This window comes from Triplophysa dalaica, chromosome 12 (assembly GCF_015846415.1).
Source record: "Triplophysa dalaica isolate WHDGS20190420 chromosome 12, ASM1584641v1, whole genome shotgun sequence".
NCBI classification, from domain to species: domain Eukaryota; kingdom Metazoa; phylum Chordata; class Actinopteri; order Cypriniformes; family Nemacheilidae; genus Triplophysa; species Triplophysa dalaica.
The window spans coordinates 10,535,867-10,560,667 of NC_079553.1; the positions used below are offsets into that span (position 1 = coordinate 10,535,867).

General features: G+C 37.4%; 1 protein-coding gene across 3 annotated transcripts in view; it reads right to left on the reverse strand.

The window, feature by feature from the left end:
• The window catches only part of fhod3b (formin homology 2 domain containing 3b), a 133,135-nt gene that overhangs the window by 42,525 nt on the left and 65,809 nt on the right, over positions 1-24,801 (reverse strand). For all 3 annotated transcript variants that reach the window (XM_056762889.1, XM_056762888.1, XM_056762887.1), the window contains exons 4-5: positions 13,389-13,456; positions 10,019-10,124 (exon numbers count right to left, since the gene is read on the reverse strand). In XM_056762889.1, the coding sequence (XP_056618867.1) occupies positions 10,019-10,124; positions 13,389-13,456 (174 nt within the window). The remainder of the gene's footprint in view (positions 1-10,018; positions 10,125-13,388; positions 13,457-24,801) is intronic.

Sequence of the window (24,801 nt, forward strand, 5' to 3'; positions counted from 1 at the left end):
TAAGGATGGGTTGCCAGATCTGCATATCAAAACCAGCCCAATGGCCATTGAATACTAGACGGAAAAAAGGAGACTTGGCAACAGAGCTGACCCCTCTTTATTTCTGTTAACAGACGTACAGCAACCTCACATTTTCTTCAAATCTCTCCTGACCATTAAATTATAAATCAATATTATAAACTTACCGTTGTGAAACAGGGTTAAAAAAATAGAATTTATTGATATACACAGTGGTTCCCCTTGCATAGAATTCAACATGTTGGTTCTACAGTAGCGCTAAACAGACAAACTGGTCTACAGGGTGCATTTCATAAATACATAATCTCCTGTGGCAAGAAGCGAAACTAGGGGCAAGGGAGGGGTGGAGTGAGCCATTGGTTGCAGTTTCTCAACCTCACCACTAGATGCTGCTAAAATTTCTACATTGCTCCTTTAAAGGAAAGTTAGGACAAAATTTGAAGGGCTCATCCCCTTATGGAAAATGTCATGAAATATGCTTGGCTACTTTCTCATTCCAGACAGCTTTTGATGGTCAAAAAACTGTGTGGTGCAAGATGAATCATCTATTGTTTTTCTTTTAAAATATATATTTTCAGAAGAGAGAAAAACTGAAAGTGCACCATTTAGAAGTACACCAACACATATTGTCACAAAAATGAAACCTTAAGAGTAAGTTCTGGCAGAAAGACTCTAATACCCTATGCTACGTCAATCATTATCTATAGTTCTGGCCTATCATCATCTAACACTTAAAGTATATATGATCCACACTTACTCAACATGTGCCTTTGCAGATCCTCAAGCTGAAATTCACCCCCCTCTTCCCAACCACAACAAGGTCGATCCCCGTCCATACATTCCGGAGGTAGACTCCGCCCCTGCCTTCATGTACATTTACATTTATGCATTTGCCAGACGCTTTGGATAAAAGCGACTTACATTTCATTATCCTATACATTTGTCATAGGTATGTGCAATCCCCTGGGATCGAACCCACAACCTTGCATTGTTAACCTAATGCTCTTACCACTGAGCTACAGGAAAGTTAATCTTCAGGCAGGAAGATTAGAAACCTAGGACCCTCTGGATTCGAGCTACGGATGGGCCTACGCCAGTGGCGGCTGCTGATCTTCTAAAGAGGGGAAGCTCATTTTCGGCCTAAATCATAAAAATTGTCCATTTATTTAATACGATCTAATATATATATGTATATTTAACTCAACGGGAGGAAATGTGGGAATTATGTTAAACTGAAACAATGAATGTGGTGTGAAATTATGTGAAATATACGATGAAGGTTGCAGCAGTTTGTCTTCCGACTACACATGCAAAATCAACGATGGGACTGAGTTGGAAATGGAGACACAGAGTGATACGCATCATAATCTGAAGACCACGCCCACGCCCACACCAACCATCTCTGTGTATTGCGAGAAGCTGCCGCCTCCTTGTCATTTATGATTTATAACAAATAAAAAATGTCTAAAAGCTGATATGTGACAATAATAATTGCAGCATTATCCAATGACCGTCTTGTTTCTAAGCACTGAAAAAAACTGTTTACAGCAGCCCCATTGAAATCACTGGACGCTGGGCTTCAACAGAGTAGTGCACTTTACACTACGGGAATAAATGAGAAGGAAATCGAGTCAGCCGACCTAAGTAGATGATTCTGAACGAAATTGTTTTCGTTCGAGATGAACGTGTTTAACGCATTTTTAGTCAATAAAATGTTAACATAATAGTACATATATTTGACCATTAATTTTTTGACAATTATAGGGGAAGCTGAGCTTCCCTTGCAGTCTTAAAGAAAACGCGTCTGGCCTACGCCAAAGACCTTTTTCATATCATCTTTCGCTTTCATTAGCTGGTCAGCTGTTAAATAAATGTCAAAGCCATGCAATATGATTGGCTACTTTCTTATTCTAGAAAGCTTTTGACTGAAAAAAAATCTGTGTAGTGCAAGATGAGTCATCTTGTATGCTTTTCTTTTAAATTATTTATTTTCACAAAAGAGAAAGAATGAAAGTGCACTGCTAACAGTACTTTTACTGTATGTTAGCCTTTATGAGTACACTAACAAAGTTTTTGAAACAGAACCAGCATGCATGGACTAAAAGCAAAAAAGTCATGTAAATGTTAAGAAAACTTTAGCACAAAACGAAGTCAAAGCCATGCAATATAATTGGCTACTCTATCATTCTAGACAGCTTTTAATTGGATAAAAAGACTAAACTGTCACTAACAAAGCTACACTAACACATAGACTGCCTCAAAATCAACCCACATAGACTAAAAGCAACAAAACTATAATTGTGGGGTCATGGAATCCTGTAAATGTTAAGAAAACTTCAACACATGTGCTAACATTGTTGTCTGGAGCATGTACAAGAAATGTACGGGACAAACTGGAGTGCGCGTGTAAATCTGTGCATGTAGGACTGCGTGGGACTGTTTGGAGTGAGTCTGACAGAATGTAGGTCAGCCAGGTGGAGCTGAACTGAAGTCAGATGGAGGTTAAACGTCACAGCAGCGATGCAGGATCGTACCCTCATCTAAAGTCACGCAGATTTTCCCCAAGCCCTTCACACAGTTTCCAGTAGAGTAAACAAACTCTAACAGATGCAACCAAAACTCCACGCTGCCACACACAGTCCAGTCAGTGGCACATACTCTCATGGTTGGGATGTATGTTTTCAATCAGCACGCTCTCTTTAATCAAATCAGGAAGTTAATGGCTTTAGATTATAATTAGAATAAACTCTTGTTGAAAGAATACAAAAGGATAAGAGAGGCAGTTTTATTTACACTGACGGCATTTTGCTTTTCATGTTGAGCAGGACGGTACGTGCAATTAGTTGTAATGGTAAAAATAGAAGCCACTTCTGGTAAACACTTTTTAGGAAAATGAACTTAGACCTGCGTTAATCATCAAAATAATGTGCACGGTGGAAGTCTTTAACGACTCAGAACTTGAAACAAAGTTTCTGCTTTGATGCTCTGGATAGTTTCCTATCGACATGTGCATCAAAACCAAAAGCGGTCCTAAAGTAAGTGAAAAGTGAAATCGCAATACATCGCTCTTTTTGTTTCGATAAGCAGCAAACTTTTTCCCAGACTGAGTTTTAAGAAGTGTGCAAAATACCATTTGAACCTTGACACAGCCCATTTAGCCACGTGTTCTGTGAGCGCTGGAGAGTCTGCGGTGGTTTGCTGTGTTTGGGCAACTGCCCAACAGGTTTTGTTTCGTCTGTGCTACGTCCGTGTTATCCAGAGTCTCGGGGAGAGGGGGAAACCCTTCAACACTGCTCACAGGAGGCCTACGTAAGACCTGAGCTATTTGGGATCCCCTCCCTTATATTGACACTGACCTTATGAGGTCATAAATCCTAAGGAAGAGTTTGTCATCTTCAGGACAATATGGGAAAGGCGGTTGACGTTTAACACCTAAAGTCTATCTCTTTAGACACAATACAGTCAATTGTCCATAAACATATTCCAAATTTGATTCAACGGAAAAACAGGTTTTTGAATTCTGTAGGTGAGTATATATGGAAACTATGCTCCTTTTCTCACGGGAACTCATGAGTACATGGTGTCAGGTTTTGTAGCCGCTGAAATGCCTGTCCTGGAGATTCCCTCCCTGCAGGACAGCGAATCTCCATCTCCAATAATGAAATTACATTTCCAAAGTCAAAAAGCAGGCACTTACAGTATATCGCTGTGCCATCTTTCAAACCCTACACCATGCACAAATATCATCAGCATGAATCTCTGTGAGACGTAGGGCTGGTTAGGGAGCACTTCTGCAGCTCTCAAATGATTTGAAAGAAACAAAATATATGGCATGATTCATCTCTGTCTCTCGCTCTCCTGGCCAGGTTGTAGGCTTCAAAGCAGACTCAGTTATTTTACTGTACAATAAGGACTGGTCTGGTTGGGGCTTCATGAGAAATGTGGTTACGGGCAATTCCATGCAAATGTCAACCCGAAGATGAAAAAACGTTTTTACCATAATTATAGGTAAGATGTCAATATATGGTGGTTAAAATATCTATGTGAAGTCTTAAACTTTTTTTAAAGCAGTTTTTCAAAGCATAGTTATCCTAAGGAAATGGTTACATGCATGTCCATATTCCTCATACAGTAAATGGGCACATGAAGATTAAAAAAAACTATTTTATGTTTTATAAAGATCAATCACTTTCCACTTGTTGAGTATTATTGCTTCTGGTATGCACATTTTAATTCACAAAAGTCCCAAAATGTATGTTGTCTCTTTAAAATGTTCATCCTTTTTTGTCACATCCATAACGCATGAATTGTTCTTTTTTTCAAAATAGAAACTTATATAACTTATAACGTAGACTGATATTTGTCTAATGTCTGGACTCTATCAACGGGGTTTAGCGAATTATAAACAGATGGTTCAAATTATTGTTAATAAATACATTCTCTGAGCATTTATATTTCAAGTTTATACTGAAAATGTCACATCCATAACGCTGGAATTGCCCTTAAACAAAATGAACAAACACTGATTTTCTGATCAGAGAACTGTGAATCTGTAATTGAAAAATACAGTTATTGTGCCTAAGAAGTCTTGGAGCAGAACTATTATATAAGATACATTACTTCAATAAATATCACACATTTTACAAGAAAACCTTTTACATTTTGTAACTAAAGTAAATGCTTAGCACATCCATCTGAAACCGTTTTCCAGGACTCCAGGGAGTAATAGTGATTATCTGTCACTGCACACTGGTGCACTTGAGTACTTTGTAACTCTGTCAACAGAAATGTGATGATAAACATTCCCTGCCATCCTTCAGGCTAATTTCACTTTCTTTTCCTCCATCCGCTCATAAAGTTTCTCTGGGCTGACTTGCTTCTCTGGTGGAGACCAGATGGTTGTGGGACCCCAGACTCAGCCACTGTGAGGGGGTGATGGGGGAAGTGCTCCCTCAGGTCTAGGAAAGCAGCACAGCCACTGAGAGGCCTCTTACCCGGAGGCACAGGTGTGAGGGGCCCAAGTCCCATGTACGATCCCCACTCGGCTCTCAGAGGGAGAATTAAACGGACAGGGTGTGTGGGTGTATGTGTGCTGTACATGAAACACGCAGAAACACTGAATTCCCAATCTCATGTAACTATTTGCTTGAACAGAATGTACTCTGACATACTGACATATATCTCAGAGGTTCTTCAACTTGAGGTATGTAGATGAGGTCCAGAGATTCAAAAGATTTTTCTGATCCTTTTTAAATGTTTTATTTAATGTAGCTAATAGTTTTTAGGCAATTCTATAGGTTATAGATACAAAAAAATACCGTTAGAAGATTTTTTTGACTGAAATATTTTCACAATCTTACAAAACATCTTTGAAGATGTATGCTGATATGTTTTCAATTATTTTTGGGGACAAAAAGTCAAAACATATTCATTTTCATAAGAACCTAAAATGTGATTTGATTTTTTTTTAAATGCATGACTGAAATGGAAAGATGAAGAAAAGCAGCCAATAAGAATGCCGCTTAAAACCAAAAAGAAACTGGAGATGGAAATGCCAAGAGTACATTTTTACAAATTCTCAAAAATGCAACTGGTAATGGAGATGCAAATTTATATAAAAAATATAAAAAAATGATTTAGTCAGAACATAATACCAACGTTTGTTATTCCAACTTTGTGTTGACTTTTATTCTAAAATGTGGATTTTGGATTAGAGACTGAATAAGTGACCCTCAACTTTTGAAATACTGTATCTTCTCTTGTGAATAAACTATAATGGAAATTTAGATAGTAAACAAAAAATTACGCCAGACATGAAAACAAGCCTCTGAGATGCTATATATATTACTATATCTTTAGATGATACACGTAAAGTGATATATTATTTGGTATGTTGGGCTGGTTGGGGTGTGTTAAAAAGGTTGAGAACCCTTGACATATTTAATACATATAACGTTACAGTATATCTGTACAGTAGCTAGCCATTTTGTTTAGTCTGTCATGTACATCTATAAACTTTAATCTGCTAGCGTGCCTCCTGACCTTGACTTACATGGACAGAGTGAAATCAGATCATACTATAAGCACGCAAACGCCGCTGGAAAGAACACCGAGTGTGTTGAGAGAGAAGGTGTAAACTCAGATTTATGCTTTGGCACAGACTCAACTTTTCCATGTGTTTTCATCCATTTGGCTTGAAGTTATGGAGCTGGACTCTGTAGTATTCCTATCAGCAAACCCCATAGTGCTCAAAACAGACAAAAAGAGAAGTGCAGCCTTATCTCATCATAAAATACAGCATCACCCATGACAGTACGTTTGTGCTTCTGCTTAGACAAAAGTGTGCTTGGACGTTGTCTGTGTTTTGCTGTAAATATGATCCAAACTTTTTTGGTTTTGTGTACATATGATATATTTATCATTAATATAATCTGCATTATTATATGATCAACCAAATTTCTTTGGAAGCCAAACACTCATGCTGGCTCACGATAGTTCACCAAAAAAATTGATGTGATCATTTACTCACACTCCTGTCATTTCAAACCTGTATGACTCTCTTTCTTCTGCAGAGCACAAAAGAGGATATTTTGAAGAATCTTGTTAACTTGGGACCAATTCAATTGCATTGCATTGGTTTTGTGTCCATACAATAGAAGTGAATTGGTGCTGGCGATGTTCGGTTACAAACTTCCTTCAAAATATATATTTTTGCGTTCTATATGAGAAAGCAACTAATACAGGTTTGAAATGACAAAGGAGTGAGTAAATGATGACAGAATTTTTATTTTTGGGTGAACCTTCCTTTAAGTTTCCTTAAAATAAAAAAACTTCTTTAATTCTACAATATGGTTTTGTATGATTTATCATTCATATTTTGGTTGATTGCAAATACTGGAATAGACAAGTATGGAACATCCTTTATGAATAATTTTCTCCTGTTGTTTGTGGGTTTTTGGGTTGTCCTGTGTGTTTATCTTTCTGCATACAGCTGTATACGTGAAAAAGAAAAACCTGTTGCAGATTATTTCTGCACAACTGTACACCATCATCCCGCCTAGCCCTACTCATAACTTCTTTGTTTAAAATCCCACATCTTTGTTTCCAAGTTTTCAATGTGGCTTAAGATTTCTGGACCTCTCTGTGCTGAACATGTGTGCAAGTTCTGCAAAAGAACATTGGAAAGGAAAGATCTTCACAGCATGCTGGTCGTGAGAAACTAGGTCAGCTGTGATCCAGGTTACAGGCGTGCTGTAGAGAGCCTACAACAGCAGCTCTTTCCCACAGCCACAGCAACCCTTCCAAACAAACAAACACATACATGAACAAAAACAGACAAATGAACTTAAATGGAAAGATAGAGTGCGAAGGAACAGTTTAAGAGTTTGAGCTCTAAACAACAAACAGCAGCAAGACAGCTTGTAATCATCATCTCTCTCTCTCTTTATATAAAGTATAAATCTCACTTTACTCATCCGTCCCTCTCTCACACTAGATGAAAGTTCATCACTTGGTGTCTCAATCAACGTGGCTGTTAAGGAACAAACCCAGTTGTGAAGTAAACACAACGAAACCAGGTCAAACTAGGACAACGCGACTAACATTTCCATTGTTACTATTTCAGCTGTGTTTTATATTGCTTATTTAATTGCAGGAGTAAATTAAGGGTGCATGAGAAGGCTTCAGGGAAGCATCCAGACGCAGTTTGAGATAATTATGGCATCCTGTTACTCAAAGGTGTGCTGGGACTCACCGAGAGTCTATAAAAGCTTAACTGCAGCGTGAATCATCCGCGTGCGGAAACCAGAGAATAAAACGCAGTCACATACTACCTTGTCTAAAAGGGAACAACCGCATTCGCTCAAACTCTACCGGATCTGTACTGTCAGCCTGTTTGGTGCTCGTGTTACCTCACGCTATAGTACACTTAAACCACATCCTCAGGACCGCAATACCACTCCTCAAATACAATGACAAATCTGCTGTCTTGAAGCACATTTCTGGCACAACAAAGCAAGGCATCGAAAACAAACGAAAACACAAAAACAAATTTTGTCATATAAGGTTTTCTATATACTGTAGATTTACCAGAAGGACCTAAAGCTTTGAGAGTGTTCTAGGACTATTAAAAAGTAAAAACATGAGATCATGAAAATTACATTTTATGCAGTGTTTAATGTTGCCGTGTTTGAAAGTAAGCAGTCTGCCAAGTTGTAAATCCGAAGGTGTATGAATAACAAAGTTATCGTCTTGGACAAAGGAGTCGACCCTGTGTGAGCGATCAGGTCGTCCCTAGTCTGATTTGCGAACCACCGCGGATTTACGTCACTACATACAGTCCCCGCCTACGTTTTGCTAGGACTGCGCACGAAAACTTCACTCTTCTCTCAAAAACACTGTAGCTCGTGAGCCTCATTCGCGCTAGACCAATCACAGCAGACTAGACCATCTGACCAATCACATCAGACTAGGCTAGCAGAAAGGAGGAATCATGGGTCATTTGCAGAGTCAGTCAAGAATAAGGTAAGAATAACTGCTTATTATTATTTCTACACCTTCTATGTACAACTTGTTGTTGGACACTCCATAAACTAAAGAAGAACCTTAAAAATCCCTACCTATGTAGTATTTAAACATTTGCTGTATTGATCCATTACTGTTTATATATATATATTTATACATCACACAGATTGCGCTCATTTTAAACAAATTCCCTTTGCATTAAATTCACAACATTGTTGTTACTACAGTAGGCATAAATGGACAAACTGCCCTACAGAGCGAGTTTGGTAAATACGATATCTCCTTCTGCAAAGAAGTGATGACATCTTAGTCCTGTGAAAGCGACTACAGTGCTTCGAAAGGGAGGGGTGGAGTGAACCATTGGTTGCAATTTGCAACCTCATCACTAGAAGCCACTGAAATCTCTACATTGCTCCTTTAATTTCATAAAATTAAAAGATATCATGTTTTAATGATATTGAAATTGACTGGTTTCCATTTTTTATGGTTACTTTCCATAGACTCAATGACTTTTATACTATAAAAACTGTTTATTGTATCGCACCCTTTTCTGCATTTTAACATATTCAAACAAACATCATTTAGTTGGTTCTCTCATAGGGACTAAATAATGTCCTAACAAGATACAAAAATGACTGGAATCATCGCAACACTGTAGGGTGAACCAGGACCACACACACCCACACATATCACCTGTTATAAAAAGAATCTGATGCCCACAAACTAAAACATACATGTCCATGTCAAATGTACCTACCATATGTACTACACCAGAACAAAAATTCCCATATGTAGACACTCGTGTACAAAACAAACAGAGAAATCCCCCATCATGCAGGGTGTTCATTGACCCCAACAATTGCCGTCGACAAAGGGGATGCTCCCGTGTTAACGCTGGCTAATTTATTCTCCCCATGCATATGAGGTCAAGGGTCAGGCATGTTATTAGGCTGCTAAGAGCTTTCTCTGCTTTGGGATGAGGTTGTGGGCGGGCGGGGAGGTCTGTAGAGGACTGGAGACCCTCCCTGAGAGGTCACCCACATTTCACAGTCCACTGAGAGAGGGCAGAGCTCACATGCTTAAATGTCCAGTAAAAACCCCTGGCAGGATGTTGCAGGTCGTAAAATGTTTTTAAACAACCCTCCTGTAACCCCTCCTTCTGAGAAAAGAAGACGTTTTGATGCTTTATTGCCTATTAATACTGTTGGCTGGAAAATGCATGGAACCAAAGTTTAACAGTTATTGTTGTTTAGTTATTGTGTTGTATTGTGATGCAGAAAAAAATATATATCTTGAATGCACTATACAGCAGGTCGCTTTAAATATTATTTTCACCCAAATGCGTGAATGTAAGTAATTGCAACTCTTTGTGATGTGGCTTTGGTTCCTCAGATGGATATTGTTGAGCCTGTATTCAGTATTAAACAAGCACTGACAGGGTTGACAGTGTACAACAGTGTCGTTTTTGGTGTTGTACCTCTGAGGATGTAGTTCTGGTAATTTTGATCGGCTTCTGCTCCCACTTTAATGAGACAGGTAAGTCCCTCAGCCATCACAAACTCATGCACCAGATCTTTATCATCCTGAAGGAGAAACACAGACAGTAGAAAATCAATACAGCACCAACAAAAATGACACACACATTTCTCTTTCCCAACTAGTGAGCTGTCTACAGAGGCCGTATTTCAAGGCATCATACAGTAGGAGTTTCTGACACAAAGATCTGAGTATCCCAACAGCTTCTGTCAATGTAACTTTCTTCAGTGTATTACTGAAATAATGTGATATTCATTGTTTGCCTTTTCTCAGCAAATATGAATATTTTACTTATAAATTAACATTTAAAATAACTGATTTTTTCTATAAGACTTCACAATAAGGTTGTATTTTCAAAAGTTTTTACTACTGTTGCTGTGCATTAACGTTAACAGTAACAATTTTACAAGCACAACCTTGTTGTCGAGTGTTACCAATTATTTCATTTTACATATCGTCACAGTCCTTGTGATACCCAATGTGTGTTTTGTCAAAGGTGAAAAGCACTTTATTATACTTTTTATTAGATAGATATTTGCAAAACCTAGTGACAAACATAAAGGGTGGCTAATGGTGATGATTTAAGGTTCAAAAATAAAAATCCAGAAACATGGAGATACGAGGTTTCAGAAGGACAGCAGTGATATTCTACATTATAATACATGGCTTTAAAGTAAATATACATTTGGACTGACTTTCTGATTTTCCCTACACATTTTTTTGGCAAAAAGAATTCACTATAACAATATTATCACAACATCTATTTGAAAAAGTAACAAAACAAACACAATACTTAATTTTTTTTTGTAAAAAAATAATTGCCAATAAATTACACCCAAAAATTAGTGTAGTGAGGTAGAGAATGGGAGTTTAAAACCATTTTGGCTCTTTAAACAAGTGCTGAATTATTTATGATATTAAATATGTGTAAAATGAACACGGTACCCATAATTATGGTTTTGACAGTTTTGACATATGACAGTTATTGTCAATACTTATATTTTGTGATAACACTAATATACATTGTTTAATTTATATCACCTCGCTGTATAATACAAATCATTTAATATCTAAACATCTTATCGTATCTTAAACCTAACAGCCAAAAATATGTTTGTTAAAACCTTATATGAGAGCTAAACTGAACAGGGTCTGTTTTTTTCGCAGTTTTTGTTTATTACAGCAGTGCTGCATGTGTCCCTGCAGTATAATTCTAGATTAGTGATGCTTCAGATCTTCTTCACTAAACATTAACTCAAACTGTCATGTCCATTTCACTTCTCACCCCAGGAAACCCTTGTGTTTGGTTGTCAGTAAATCTGGGTTGCTAAGTCCTGATCGACTGCTTCACTGCGGTAAAAAGCTCATTAAACACCCTGTATAGAAAGTGTGAGAAACTGCATGCTTGTTTTATCACACATATGCACACGCAAGCCCACTTTCTTTATTCAAGCATGTATCCATCCCCCATCACGTGTTGAACTGAGCCGGCTTTGAGCAGTCACTGTTGTCCAATATTTCCCCTGCTTTGAGATTCCTGTTGACACACCCTATTGGCTGATGTGAAAATGATTAGGGTGTTTGGTTTGTGGAATTTATATTGGCACACGCAGTCTATAATGACACAGTATGCTATGTCTGGATACAGCAAATGCACTTTGCTATACTACTGAACATACAAAATATACGGTTAAAAACGCATGACGGCATACAGAATGCAATTCCGGCCGCAATTCTTCCTGAGATCAGCAATCAATCACATGGCAGCTCATACATAATGTTCTCAAGTGATTCATATATCTTACATGAAAATGAAGGGAGATTAGGAGGATTATGAGATGCATTTCAATAACTGGAATTTAAGAACTGGAATTCTTTCCAGGGCCTGACTTTCTGTGTGTAAGGATCAGGTTTGTCTAAACTGAGGAAAATAGCTTAATAAACATATCAAGTGTACGTTTATGTTTAATGTGTAATTGCGACTACATAAAAAAAGTTTTTGTGATAGTTACTAAGTAAGTTACTGTAACGTATTACCTTTTCCATTGAAAAAGTAAAGTAATGGATTACTTTTAATTTTCTGTAATTGAATTACAGTTAACTCTGATGTAATTGAACTAAATACTGTATAATATATTCAATAGTGGAAATGACATCAAAATGATAAGTCTAACTTTGAAATGTACGCCTCAATGTATCCTTCTCACATTTGTATCCTTTGGTCAGTTAATAAGAATAATTGATGTAGTTATTTATTATTTGTTTATTTGAATGAATTAAAAGAGCCGTTTCATGTCGATCCCTGAATCAATTTTGATCAAGGTTGATGTAGGATATAGAAAGTAATAAACTCAACTCAACTTTATTAATATAGTGCTTTTTACAATTTTCATTGTTACAAAGCAGCTGTACATGTGACACATTGACTATACGCAAATCAATTAAAATAATATACCTGTAAAAACAAGAAAAAGGTGAAAACACAGACAGACATACCCACATACAAACGCCCCACACACATATACAGACATAGACAGGCACACATACACACACACAAGGACGGACACACAGACAAGCACACATGCACAGTGAAAGCACACATTTCAAGATAAAGGAGAAAGAAACACAGGTCAAATATTAAACAGACTATAAATTCCTATATGCAATATTAATTATGTAAAACTTTAAAATTTGAATTCTAAAGCAGCCCCCTTTTATCATTAATAAGTATTAAATACTTTTTGAAGAGAGTAATTTGTACAGTAATCTAATAACACTGTTGAATATGTAATCAGTTACTAGTAATTGATTCCGTTTTCAGAGTAACTTACTCAACACTGTCAATAACAATCTAGAAGTCAGTGGAAAGTCCCCACCAGTGACAAAAGTGTGTGTGATTTCAAATAGTTGTGCAAGTATGTTTGTGGTTGTGTTTGTATGTATATGTTTATCCATGCATATCCTCTGGCTGGTTTAAATTACACAGCTGTTGACAGGTGTGAAAATACACATGCTTTTGTCAGCAAAAGTGGAAAGACATCTAATCTCTCTCTCTCTCTCTCACACACACACACACACACACACACACACAGTGCGCAGTGGTCAGACTCGGTTTCTCTAGAGGAAAAACAGTAGCTTCCAGCACAGCTTTAAAATCGATCAATGATGGAGTCTCCAGCTTCAGTATCTGGTAACTTGTGCACAGCGAGAGAGATTCCAGCCCACTCATACAACTAAAACATTCATGTAAACATGCGCTGGTGATGAGAAACACATTAGCAGGTGCTGTGTGTCGATGTCGGCCAGCTTACTTGAAAGATCTGCTTGAGAGAGAACAGCGCTCTTCGTAGATCACGTCCGGTCGAGTCGTGCAGCTTTTCTGCAGGAGAAAACAGAGGAAATGGATTTAAGTCAAATATAGCTTGACATCTGTGGCCGGTTTACAATGAGACGTATCGTGATTCATGAAGAGCTTATACTTATCTATTGCTATTTTAACTGACAGTGGCCATCTCAAACAGGTCATTTTGGATTTGTGGGGTCAGAGTGACCTCGGATAATGTTAAGAAAAGGTAAAACCACTGAATCCTAAAAGTGTTTACAGCAATTGCAGATTTGAAGGGGGCAGATATGAACTCTGAAGACAAAGTCTGCTAAACAGGCTCTAGCAATGCACACAACTACAGCAGGACTGCACCATTAATCCTATTTTAATTTCGATAATGATGTCTGCCTTCTACGATTAATAAAGCATAACTGTCGCGATGTGAATGTGCTAGCAAGCGCAAAAAAATGAGCAAGATAAGAAAGCATTTAAAGGGAAGAGTTAACAGATAATAGCATGCTTTGAAATGGTATTGCATACGTTCAGCAGCAGCAAACTATTACATGTTTTAATTGGCTGTAAAGTGTAAAAAATATGCAGAAGTGACACTATAAAAAGTTGTCAAGAATAGTCGTAATCATTCATTGAGATTTAGCAAAATAATTGTGATGATCATTTTTCCATTATCATGCCGCCCTACATACAGCTGTCACAGCAGCTCAGGTAAAGAGATTTGCCTCATGGTTCTAGGTAATGAAGCTGTAGTTCCTCAGTCTGCCAGTACGTGGCAGGGTTGAGTAGAGTCTAGTACTGCATGTCTGTGTGCAACAGTGCTGTAGCTAAAGATAAACCAGCCCGCAGCCTCTGACTCAGCATCTATATGAAATAATGAACATGCAGAATTGCCTGAATCTCTCTCTCTCTCTCTCTCTCTCTCTGTGTGTGTCCTTGAGAATTGTAATCAATAACTGTGGAGCAACTGTAAATTGCTACCACAGACCAAACCTCACAATATGCTGTGCTCTCTCTCTGTCTTTTTCTCTCTCTCTATGATCTTGTCCCCAAAGAGAACTCTCATTAACATTCCGACCTCAATATTGGCAGCCTGAGAGTCTAATTTAATCTCGCCTATTGCTGAGTCAGTGCTTGCGCATGTCTATTGCAATGTGTTACATGCAATGTTATCATATACTATAATAATGAATTAATAAAAAATGTCTGGAGTATATTAGTGCTAATTTCTTGAAAATGTCTTGAAAGCAATCCATTACAATCATATCGCACTGTGCTCATTTAAAACTTCAATACTAGTATATGCTGGCCGTTGTGAGAATTGAAGGGAATTGAAGAATAACAAAAACAAAGAGAGGAACACGCGGCCAAAGACGGTGACAATTCTACTTTGGCATAGCCGGCTCTCATTAAAGCTCCATCTCACATTCACCATTCCTACGAATAATCTCAGGTATCCCCTCTGAAGTCTGCTGTCTATGTGGCACTATAGCGAGGATTTTGTTTCCGCTTTGGCTTTATGATCGGCCGGCACGCACTTCCAGAGTTTTGTTTTGGTTTGAGGCTTTGTGTTGGCTTTGACAGGACCACACCGCTATGATCTACCTCAGGCATATGTTTCTGTTGTGTACTTCGACAAATCATGTTAAGCAAAGAGAAGAAATAAAGCCAGTCATTTTACTTTTCATCCAGTGTGTCTGGACTTTAATCTGGTTTAAGTCAAATGTAAATCAAAGACAGACCTTTGGCACACCTGGACACCTTGGACTCATGTATTAGTGAACTGCTAAATTATTTTAGGGTAACGTAATCTGTCAGGAATATAACAACGATATAACGTTTTTTAGATAATTGTAAAAAATTCACCAAATAAAAATAAAAAAATTGCGAAAGCTTAACATAATAATATTTGTATAATAGCGTCCAAACCAAGTTGCTGAATGATTAAAGGCATAGTTCACCTTCAAAATGAATATTCTTTAATTATTCACACAACCTCTTGTCATTTTAAACCTGTATGACTTTTTTTCTTCTGGAGAGCACAAAAGATGATAATTTGAAAAATGTTGGTAACAAAAAAAACGTTAGTCTCCATTGACTTGCATTGGTTTTGTATCTAGACAATAGAAGTCAATGGGGAACAACAGCTTTTGGGTCCCAACAATTTTCAAAATATTGTCTTTTGTGTTCTCCAGAAGTAAGAAAATCACACAGGTTTAATATGTCAACAGGGTGATTAAATGATGCCAGAATTTTCACTTTGAAGATGAACTATTTGAGACTATATGTGACCCTGGACAACAAAACCTGTCAATTTTTTTAAATCGAGATTTTTACATAATCTGAAGGCTGAATAAATATAAATTTCTATTGATGTATGAGTTATAAGAATAGGACAATATTTGGCTGAGATACAACCGTTTAAAAGTTTGCCTTTGAAGTTGTTAATCATGGTCACTTTGGCAGGCCACCCACTCACAAAAATGAAGTTTTTATATATTTAAGGTAGGAAATTTACTGAATATCTTCATGGAACATGATCTTTACTTAATATCCTTATGATTTTGGGCATAAAAGAAAAATCTATAATTTTGACCCATACAATGTATTTTTGTCTTTTACTAAAAATGTTCCCGTGCTACTTGAGGCTGGTTTTGTGATCCAGGGTCACATATGTGTTTACACGTACTGTGTATTTTAATGAATAGTCTTGGTGGACTACAGTACAGACAAATTCTTCTCTTTAATTTTTCATAATGTGTATTCCATTTAAACGGTGATGTTTACAGAGTGTAAGGTCATTAAATGAATGTTTAGGTGTATGTTACGTTTAACTTTTAACTCCACACCTTTCCGAGAGTGAACACACATGGTAAAAAATGACCGGAGGACGCTGCTGACAAATTACCTTTAGACCCAAACAGCATCTGGTGATAGTTTACTCTCTCTCTCCAACATATAAACCTTGGCTTAAAAATCACCCTCGGAATCAACACGCAAATAACAATAAAAGCACATTGTGTTCTAGTTACCTTGGACTCCAAAGGCCCTCTATCTCCTGCTGTCAGGAACCTATAAAAGGTTTCTACCTTCCTCCCTCCCTCCTGCATTCCTCTTCTCCTGCTGGAAGGAGCTTCAATCAGACTCAAGGATTGCCATGTGCTGCCCGCACTGTCTTCACTTTTACTGAATCATGTTCTCATTCTCTCTAAAAGGTTTCTGTAGTCACTAAGTCAGCAGTCAGCATCTCTCTCGAACTCTATACTTGAATCATCACTAGAAATATACTGCAGTTAATCTCTACTGTATCTTGTCAGCCAAGACTGTTATTTCTGATGATTCATTTTGATATATTCCAAAGCCTTGTAAATATGGAAGGAAAGTATGCTATAAATGAGTTTTTTTAACAGAGTTTTGTTTTTGTTGTTCAGTTTCTGACAGATTGAGTGAAGGATTCGAATGATCCAGCTGATTCCCCATGAAATGATCAGGCTTTATCTAAAAATGGGATATGGTGTATGAGATAACTTGCTAAATACTGTGATTATGCAATATGTGATACTATAATGTACAATCAATATAAATCAAGTTATAATTGGTATGTATCATTTTTTGGAGGGTCTATAATACACTATGCCTTCAGAAGTATATAAAGACGTGACATCATGAAGCTTTTTTTAGCTTGAATAAACTAGAATGAGCTATCTCTATCTCTTTCTACACCGCGGGTCCTCTTACATGGAATTTGGCATGTTGTTTCTACAGTAGCCCTAAATCGGTGCTTCTTAAATGGGGGTACGCGTACCCCCAGGGGTACTGCAGGGGGTACGTGAGAGAAACTGACATTTAGGAATAAATAATGAAAATCTAAAATTATGATAATAGAATTTTTATAAGAAATTACATAAAGATAAAAAATAAATGAATAAATTTAGATATAACAACTGTTTGACTCTCAATTCACTGTATTTTAAAGTAAAATTTTGTTGTCTGGTCAAGGGGTACTTGGCTTGAAAAAATCATAAAATGGGGTACTTAAGCCCCAAAATTTTTGAGAACCACCAATTCGTGATCTTCTATTCGACATCTTTGTCCTGTGTCAGCCACCGTAGTGCTTCGAAAGGGAGGTTGTGGAGTGAGCCGTTGGTTGCGATTCGCAACACTAAACACGGCTTAATTTCATACATTGGACCTTTAACAATGGGTCGGAAAGCTTCAGCAATCAGGCACGCAATGATTCAGCTAATCTCTAGTTCCACTTTGCGGTTGATGAGTTGGATGAGTCTTCTGAACCTATTTTATGTGCTGATGATTACAACGATCACATAGTGACAACACCATTTCTCCACACTCATAAAAACCACAGTCACATATCTTGTCATATCATGCAATGAATCTGTCTTTTCCAAGACTGTTAATTATTTACAGTAAATGCACGACAGAGGGAATGTACGTGCATGGGATCTTCGTGGTAATTTTGCTACAGATCTTGCGTGATCTCTCTATACTGTATGTGGCCCCTGACCTTTTAAATACAGCCCTACGTGCACATTCCCTCCAATAAACCTGTCACAAAGTTATTCCTGCCCGTCACAACATACACACGGACGCACACACACACACGGTGCAGGGTGCACAAGGCCCTCTTTTTAATGAGAAATATTTCAGCTGCGATTAGTTCCATACCAGCTGGCATGGATATGAGCCCACAATACTGTCCTTACTGTCTCATCCTGTTTAGGATGAAAAATAATAATGGACGTAGAGAGAGACAAAGAGGCCAGTCAAAAATTGAGAGAGAGACACGCACACAGAAATGGAGACATGAGGCATACTTAGTAAAATATATTTGACTGAATAAGCAGCTCTATGGCCATATGCCACAGCCGTGCTGGTATTCAGTACGACAGCACTTTCATATGTAATCCAATACTTTGGGTCAATTTTCAAACTAATCTGTGGTATTATGTCGATTACTGCTAATAAAAATAATTACAATAAACAAACCCCCAAAACGAACAGTACTCACATTTAAAGTAAAACACATTGTTATGTTATCACACCAGTTTTATGCTAACATGAGGATTTTTTAACAGTGCGTCGGGACTAGCTTGTGATCTTGTTTCGTAAATTAATGTATTTCTTAAGGATATTCTTAGAGCAAAACAAGACATACACTAAATAATAAGATGAATTTTCCAGCTTCTATCAAACATTTATATTCTGTTTTAATGAATAATAAAGAGGCCAATCTGACACACATACCCCAACCTCATAAATGAACCGAAAAGTCAAGCATAGTAATAACACAAAACACTGTACATCAATGAATTTTATTATATCTATGATATCACAATTAAATTAATATTTCATTCTTACAATGTCGCTTAACAAAAGGAGAATGAATATGTATTTTACTCCACAAAATAAAAAATTAAAATATTTGGGGGGTCTTGAGAAAAATGATCCTGTCTTGGATTGGTACTGGAATGAAAGCTTAAGAACAGCGGTGGCAACATAAACAATATTTAAAAGTTATGGTACTTTGAAACCGTGAAACAGCTGCTTATTTGCATATGGATATATAATATAAGATGCTATTGTAGATATTATTTTAAACATGCAGCTCATCTTCACGACTGTCAAAAGGACAGATACCGTGCATAAAACCACAAAAAAGGAATATTGTTATAAATATTAAATATGAATACAAATATTAAAAGAATATAATATATATTATTATCAAATATAATAATTAAATGTTATTAATAGGTTAAATCAACTTGAAACATTCAATTTAAATGCACACAGTCATTGAAGGCACTGTGGCACACAGTGTTGCTAGTTTTTGGCTTTTCAGCGGCTGATTACCGCAGTCCTCACAGACACTCAGCAGGGGCTCATGAACTAATCCCCTCTACTGTCTGACACAACCTGCTGCTATGAGTCTGTTTCTCTCTTTATATGTAAGGCAAAAAAGAGAGAGAAGGAATCAGCTTTGGTTACAATCCAAGGCCAACCAATTCAGTCTTCAGCAAGAACACGATATTTGGCATACGCAGGTATTGTTCGAGCATCTGTTTATATACTGAGGATCGGTTTCGTAATATTTGTCATGAATATGAATTTAAACCAACGGCAAAAGTGTTTTAATCCTGTTGCTTTTTTACTTGTGACAAGCTTCTTTTTACTCCAGAGGTACAGTATTAATGTTAAATAAAACAACAAAAAACAACTGGCACTGAAGATGGACATGGAGCTCCTGTCTTTAATCTTTCAGTTTGGCTTTCCTCTTGAAACTATATATTGTTTTAGAAGCAAATAGGATTAGTTTTGCTTTATCTGTTTCTCTCTTCCTGGTGTGAAAAGGAGGCATCAGCTGAAGTATTATCTGAACAATCCGTCATCACTCCTGGCCATGACATGTCTCATGACATCTGTGGCCCCCTCATTGGTCCTTATAAAGGCTAGAAGGAGGGAATACAAGAGTGAAAACATGATTCAGTTTTTATGAAATAGGATTTTACACCCTGTTCAGCCCTCTGTGAAGACAGGGTCACGTCTCGTCTGAGGCGTTAATGCTTTTGCCTGACGATGATAATAATTATACCAGCTATAAAAGTATGAGCAGTGCAATTTTGATTCCTTTCTCTGTTGCCGTAAGGGCTGTTGGGAAATGAATGAGAAAAGCAGAATGTGAAATCTAATGCACATGCACGTATATGCCTTTGGCTACGTCTCCATTAATTCACACATAGAAAGACATTTTTAACTGTAAACTTTTTTATTTCATACATTTTATTTCATACATTTAGTTACTTTTATCTTCTTTTAAACTTAAACCCAAATAACATATTTGCCATTCGCTATATATTTAATATATTTTTATATACTGTATGTATAAAATGTATGGTACGGGTATTTAAATAAACAGAATGTCAAACGTACACTGTTAAACTGTTTTTCGTGTAAATTTGTTGTCTTTCTCTGTAATTTTATAGTTTTTGACTGTAATAAAAAAATAAAAAATAAATGGAAAATCTTGTTTAAAAAACAGAAATTTTCAGGCAGTTTTTCCATGAATTTTTTTATTTTCCCCTGTTTTTCTTGTAAATTTGCAGATTTTTTCCTGTAATTTTACGTTTTTTGACCGTATTTCAAAAATCCGTAAAAATCTCTAAAAAAAACAAACAGTGAACAGTTTTTTCAGTGAATGCAATCTTGTTTCTTAGATTAATGTATTTTTTAAGGTAGACCGTTTCTACGTCCGTTGTGGACAAAATTTTAAATTATAATGGATTCTAATGCGTTCTATTGTCTCTTGTCGCATCGCATTGTGCCACACCATATCCGGTGTAGACACGGTGTCAGAGTAAGTCAAGACACTGAATAACAGAATAAAAATGTTTAATAGAAGCTGGAAAAAAACTCATAAATGAATACTTAAGTCAAGAACAAACATTAAGTGAGCCAAGATGGACCCAAGTGTGTCTCTTGAGACCAGCTGCACTGAATTGCTCTGCTTATACTATACCTCCTTTACTCTGTTCTTCATTTATAAAGAGCAAACAGGAGTAATTACAGTGAAAACCCTCCCAACATGAGTGTGGCCTCGTAACACAGTGCTTTATGGCCTCACAGGGTTCTCTGCTTTCATTTTCTCTGTGGATGCAAACACGGAGTGGGTGATAGGTCAGATAATGCCGCTAAATACAAGCGGGTGGAAAACATTGAGCAAAAATGCAGGTAATGGAAACCAAAACGGTATAGAATTAACTGGGTGTGGCAAGCTAGGGAATTAAACGCCCGTGCGTGTGAATGCGTTTTGAAAGCATATGTATGGGAAAAGTAAATTAAATTCAACCAGTTTGTTGATTTTCATGTGTATTTTTATACATGTAACAGTTATTTACTTATAACATTGCATGTATGAAAGCACTGCTACTTTGTAATGTATTTGTTCTTTCAACTTTTCAAGTTTGTTCAGATAAAAAGTGTGCTTCGACTAAAGCCAGATGGACGTTCGGTACTTAGTGTTTGATTAGTTTTAGCTACACCACACATTAGGCTGACTATACAGTAGCTGTGCCATCTCCTTCCCATAATTCCATGCTCTTCACTTCTTCCCAGCAAAATAGAAGATATGAATAACAGTGGAGATCTGTTGTCTATACTGCAACACCAATAAAAAAGTAGAAATCAAGAATTATTTGTGGGTACATTATGACCGAGAACAGAGAGAGCCTGTGATTGTTTTATGAACAAAATACCACCACGCCTACATTTACATAAAGCGTGAATTTGAAAACAGCTCATAAAACATTTAAATCCGGGTGGATAAAAAGACTTGAAACCACATTAAGAAAAACCCAAGCGTTTAGGACTTGCAGAATGATACGCTTTGTGAAATGTGGATTTGTAAGAAAAATACTCATGGAACTGCTAAGGGTAATAATTCCTCAAAACTAAAAAGCTTGTGTTCTGTGGTATGGTACATATCAGTGTTTTTGAAGCAGGGGGCTAGGGCCCACCAGAGGACCTCAACAAACTTTCAAAGGGGCCTCAAGATGACTTACGATAATTACAAATAAGACAAAACAAGCATTAAAATATGCTAAAACAACTACAAATCAAGATATTGCTAAGGGTTCAGCTAGAGTATATTTATAACAAATCTACAAAAGGGTTTTCAAACCTTTTTGTCAGCTGAACCCTTTACTTAAAGTACCCCCTGAAATTTTAAGTCTTTAAAGACTATTATTTGATTTATAATTTTGTATTATTATTATTAAATATTGTTATCATTATGTTGAATTATTATTAAATTATTAAGTATAATTGAATAGCACATGCAAATGTTTAACTTTAAAAACATTTATTATTATTTTTCTGCAAGTTTCTATCAGTAATATATTACATATCTATGATATAATTAAACCTGTAACATTTCTTTGTAATTTAACTTTATTCAAAGTAATGGAAACAGCTTGTATTTTATATACACTAGAGATACAGAACATATGAACCCCCTGCATTCCCTCACGAACCACCAGGGGTTTGAGATCCCCTGTTTGGGAAACCCTGCTCTAGAATATTTTATCGGGTAGAGCTTGTTAGTGGGAAAAATATGGAGATCCCATGCATCCCAGTCCCATAAATGCAGATTACTGGTAAATTAGCCTAGAATCTGACTTTTGGAGGTGGGCGGAGTTTGCTGAATATATTTGGAGGTCCATATAAACATTATACATTGGATGCACTATGATGTATAGATAGAGCGATATATTACTAAAGGTCACTTGAGAATTTGGACTGAAATCTCATTACTACTTTGGAGCAAATCGACAAAGTCTGTTTTATGGCCAACATACACCAGCACTGACTCAGCTAAGCTGTAAAATACATTACAACACAAATTCTCTCTGCTGCTACATGCTGACTCAAGTAACCCGTGTACAAAAGGTTCTCTTCCACTTCTCTGCACTCCAACAAAGACTGTGTTATCTGAAACCCCTGCTGAATAAGTCCAAGCAGATCAGCTTTCCATACTCTGATGTCTTACCCTTACGCTTACTTTAGCAAGCTTTCTGTCAGACTGTCGAGGTCCCTCTACAAGTCACCACTGTCCCTCAGAAACCCGAGACACCCATTATTTGTGTGTTAATAGATTACTTATGTTGTGAAAGATATACGTCTGTGGTTTCTACTGAAGAGTTTGTAAGAGGACTTAAAGGGAGGGGGGGGTGTTGTTGGGTGACTGTAGTATCCTTAAGTGCTTCAAGGTCAAACACAGCCGTAGGTGATTAAGAATTACGCCATTGGTGAAAAACAAGATATCTTTTCTGGAACTTCAATCTGGCGCCCCATTCTCTGCGCTCAAAAAATGTGCATTGACTAACGGAAGCATGCCGTGTACCCATTTGCAGACGCAATTACTTTTCCTTCACCATAAACATGTCCAGAAACATGGCGGCACATGCATGCAGTAGACTCCACTTTGAGATGGTGTATGTTTAAAAGTGTCATTCAAGAACAACAGATCCACAGGGTGCTGCATCAAACGTCTGGCATTCGGCCAGTCAGTAAAAACCTTTGGCAGCTCCTCAATCGTCCTCAAAATCTGTCAAGCTCTTGCTTCAGTAACAGATGCTGAAAGTACTTAATTGCATTTCAAAGCCCTGCGGTGCACGGCCCTCTCCTGCATGCACTTATTTTCATAGCTGGAGCCTCGTAAAGCAGCGCTGTCCCCAAAAAAGCAGGTGCTCGTGGTCAAAATAGAGATTAATCACACTGGATCTCTGATGATGAGCACCATCAACATGTTTTCTTTCTCTCTGTCTGATAGACCGATTTCTGTCAGTTAATGCGAAATGCAGCACAGTGGTTTCTCTGATCCACACGGCCGGCAAGAGTTTGGGGGAAGAAGCCAGCACAACTACAGGATATTGGCCAAAAGAGAGACACACATACGATTTGTTTCGGAAAACAGATGGGGACTTCGTACTCATACGCGTTTACACATGGACATACAAATGTACACACAAGCTGACAGTATTTAAGACACCTGGTGATAGTGGAGTTCCATCCAAAAGTTTGCCTCAGTTTTCCAATACGTAACTGTCAAACGCTGCGGATCACAACCAAAATATCTGGAACTTAAGACGCGATTTCTTTTTCTCTGAGATGTCATAATGGAACATAAGGTCATCGAGGAGGAAAACAGTTCTGATAAGATTCCCAAACAGATCTATCTACACAAATTGCTGTTGCAAGCATTGTTGATCTAAACAAATGTAAACTGCTTATGATACATCTATTTACTGTTGGAGACAATCATTACTGCTATATACAGTAACATCTAATATACATCTAATAATTTGATCACACAGCTCCAGAATATGGTTTTCAGTAGGGTTGGGCGATGTCTACCAAATTGGCATAGGACGATGCCTACAGTGAAACATTCTGGGGGCGGGGGTAAATCAGTTTGCTAGATGGCCATCTGCCAAAAACAATTATATCAGGGCTCCAAACTGCGACCAAATCGCATTCTGCGACCAATTTTCATGACAGCGTGAGCATTTTTTCAAGTACTTGCGCATGCACGACCTGCAAATGTGTTTTTTTTTCAATTGTTATTTAACATGGAAATACGAGTATATATTGAGCCCACCAGTGTAGGCTGCATGTTTGCGATTAGTCAACTGTGTGGGTCACGCGTCACCTATGCTTCCCGGTGATATCGTGGATGCACACAGTTCAGGTCGTCATTGATATGTACACACACACACAACGTGAGCGCATTACTAGGATTCACTGTTTGCTTTCAATTTCTACGTCTGTCTCACTCTCGGTTTCCAAATCATACTCAACCTTGAATTAGCGCG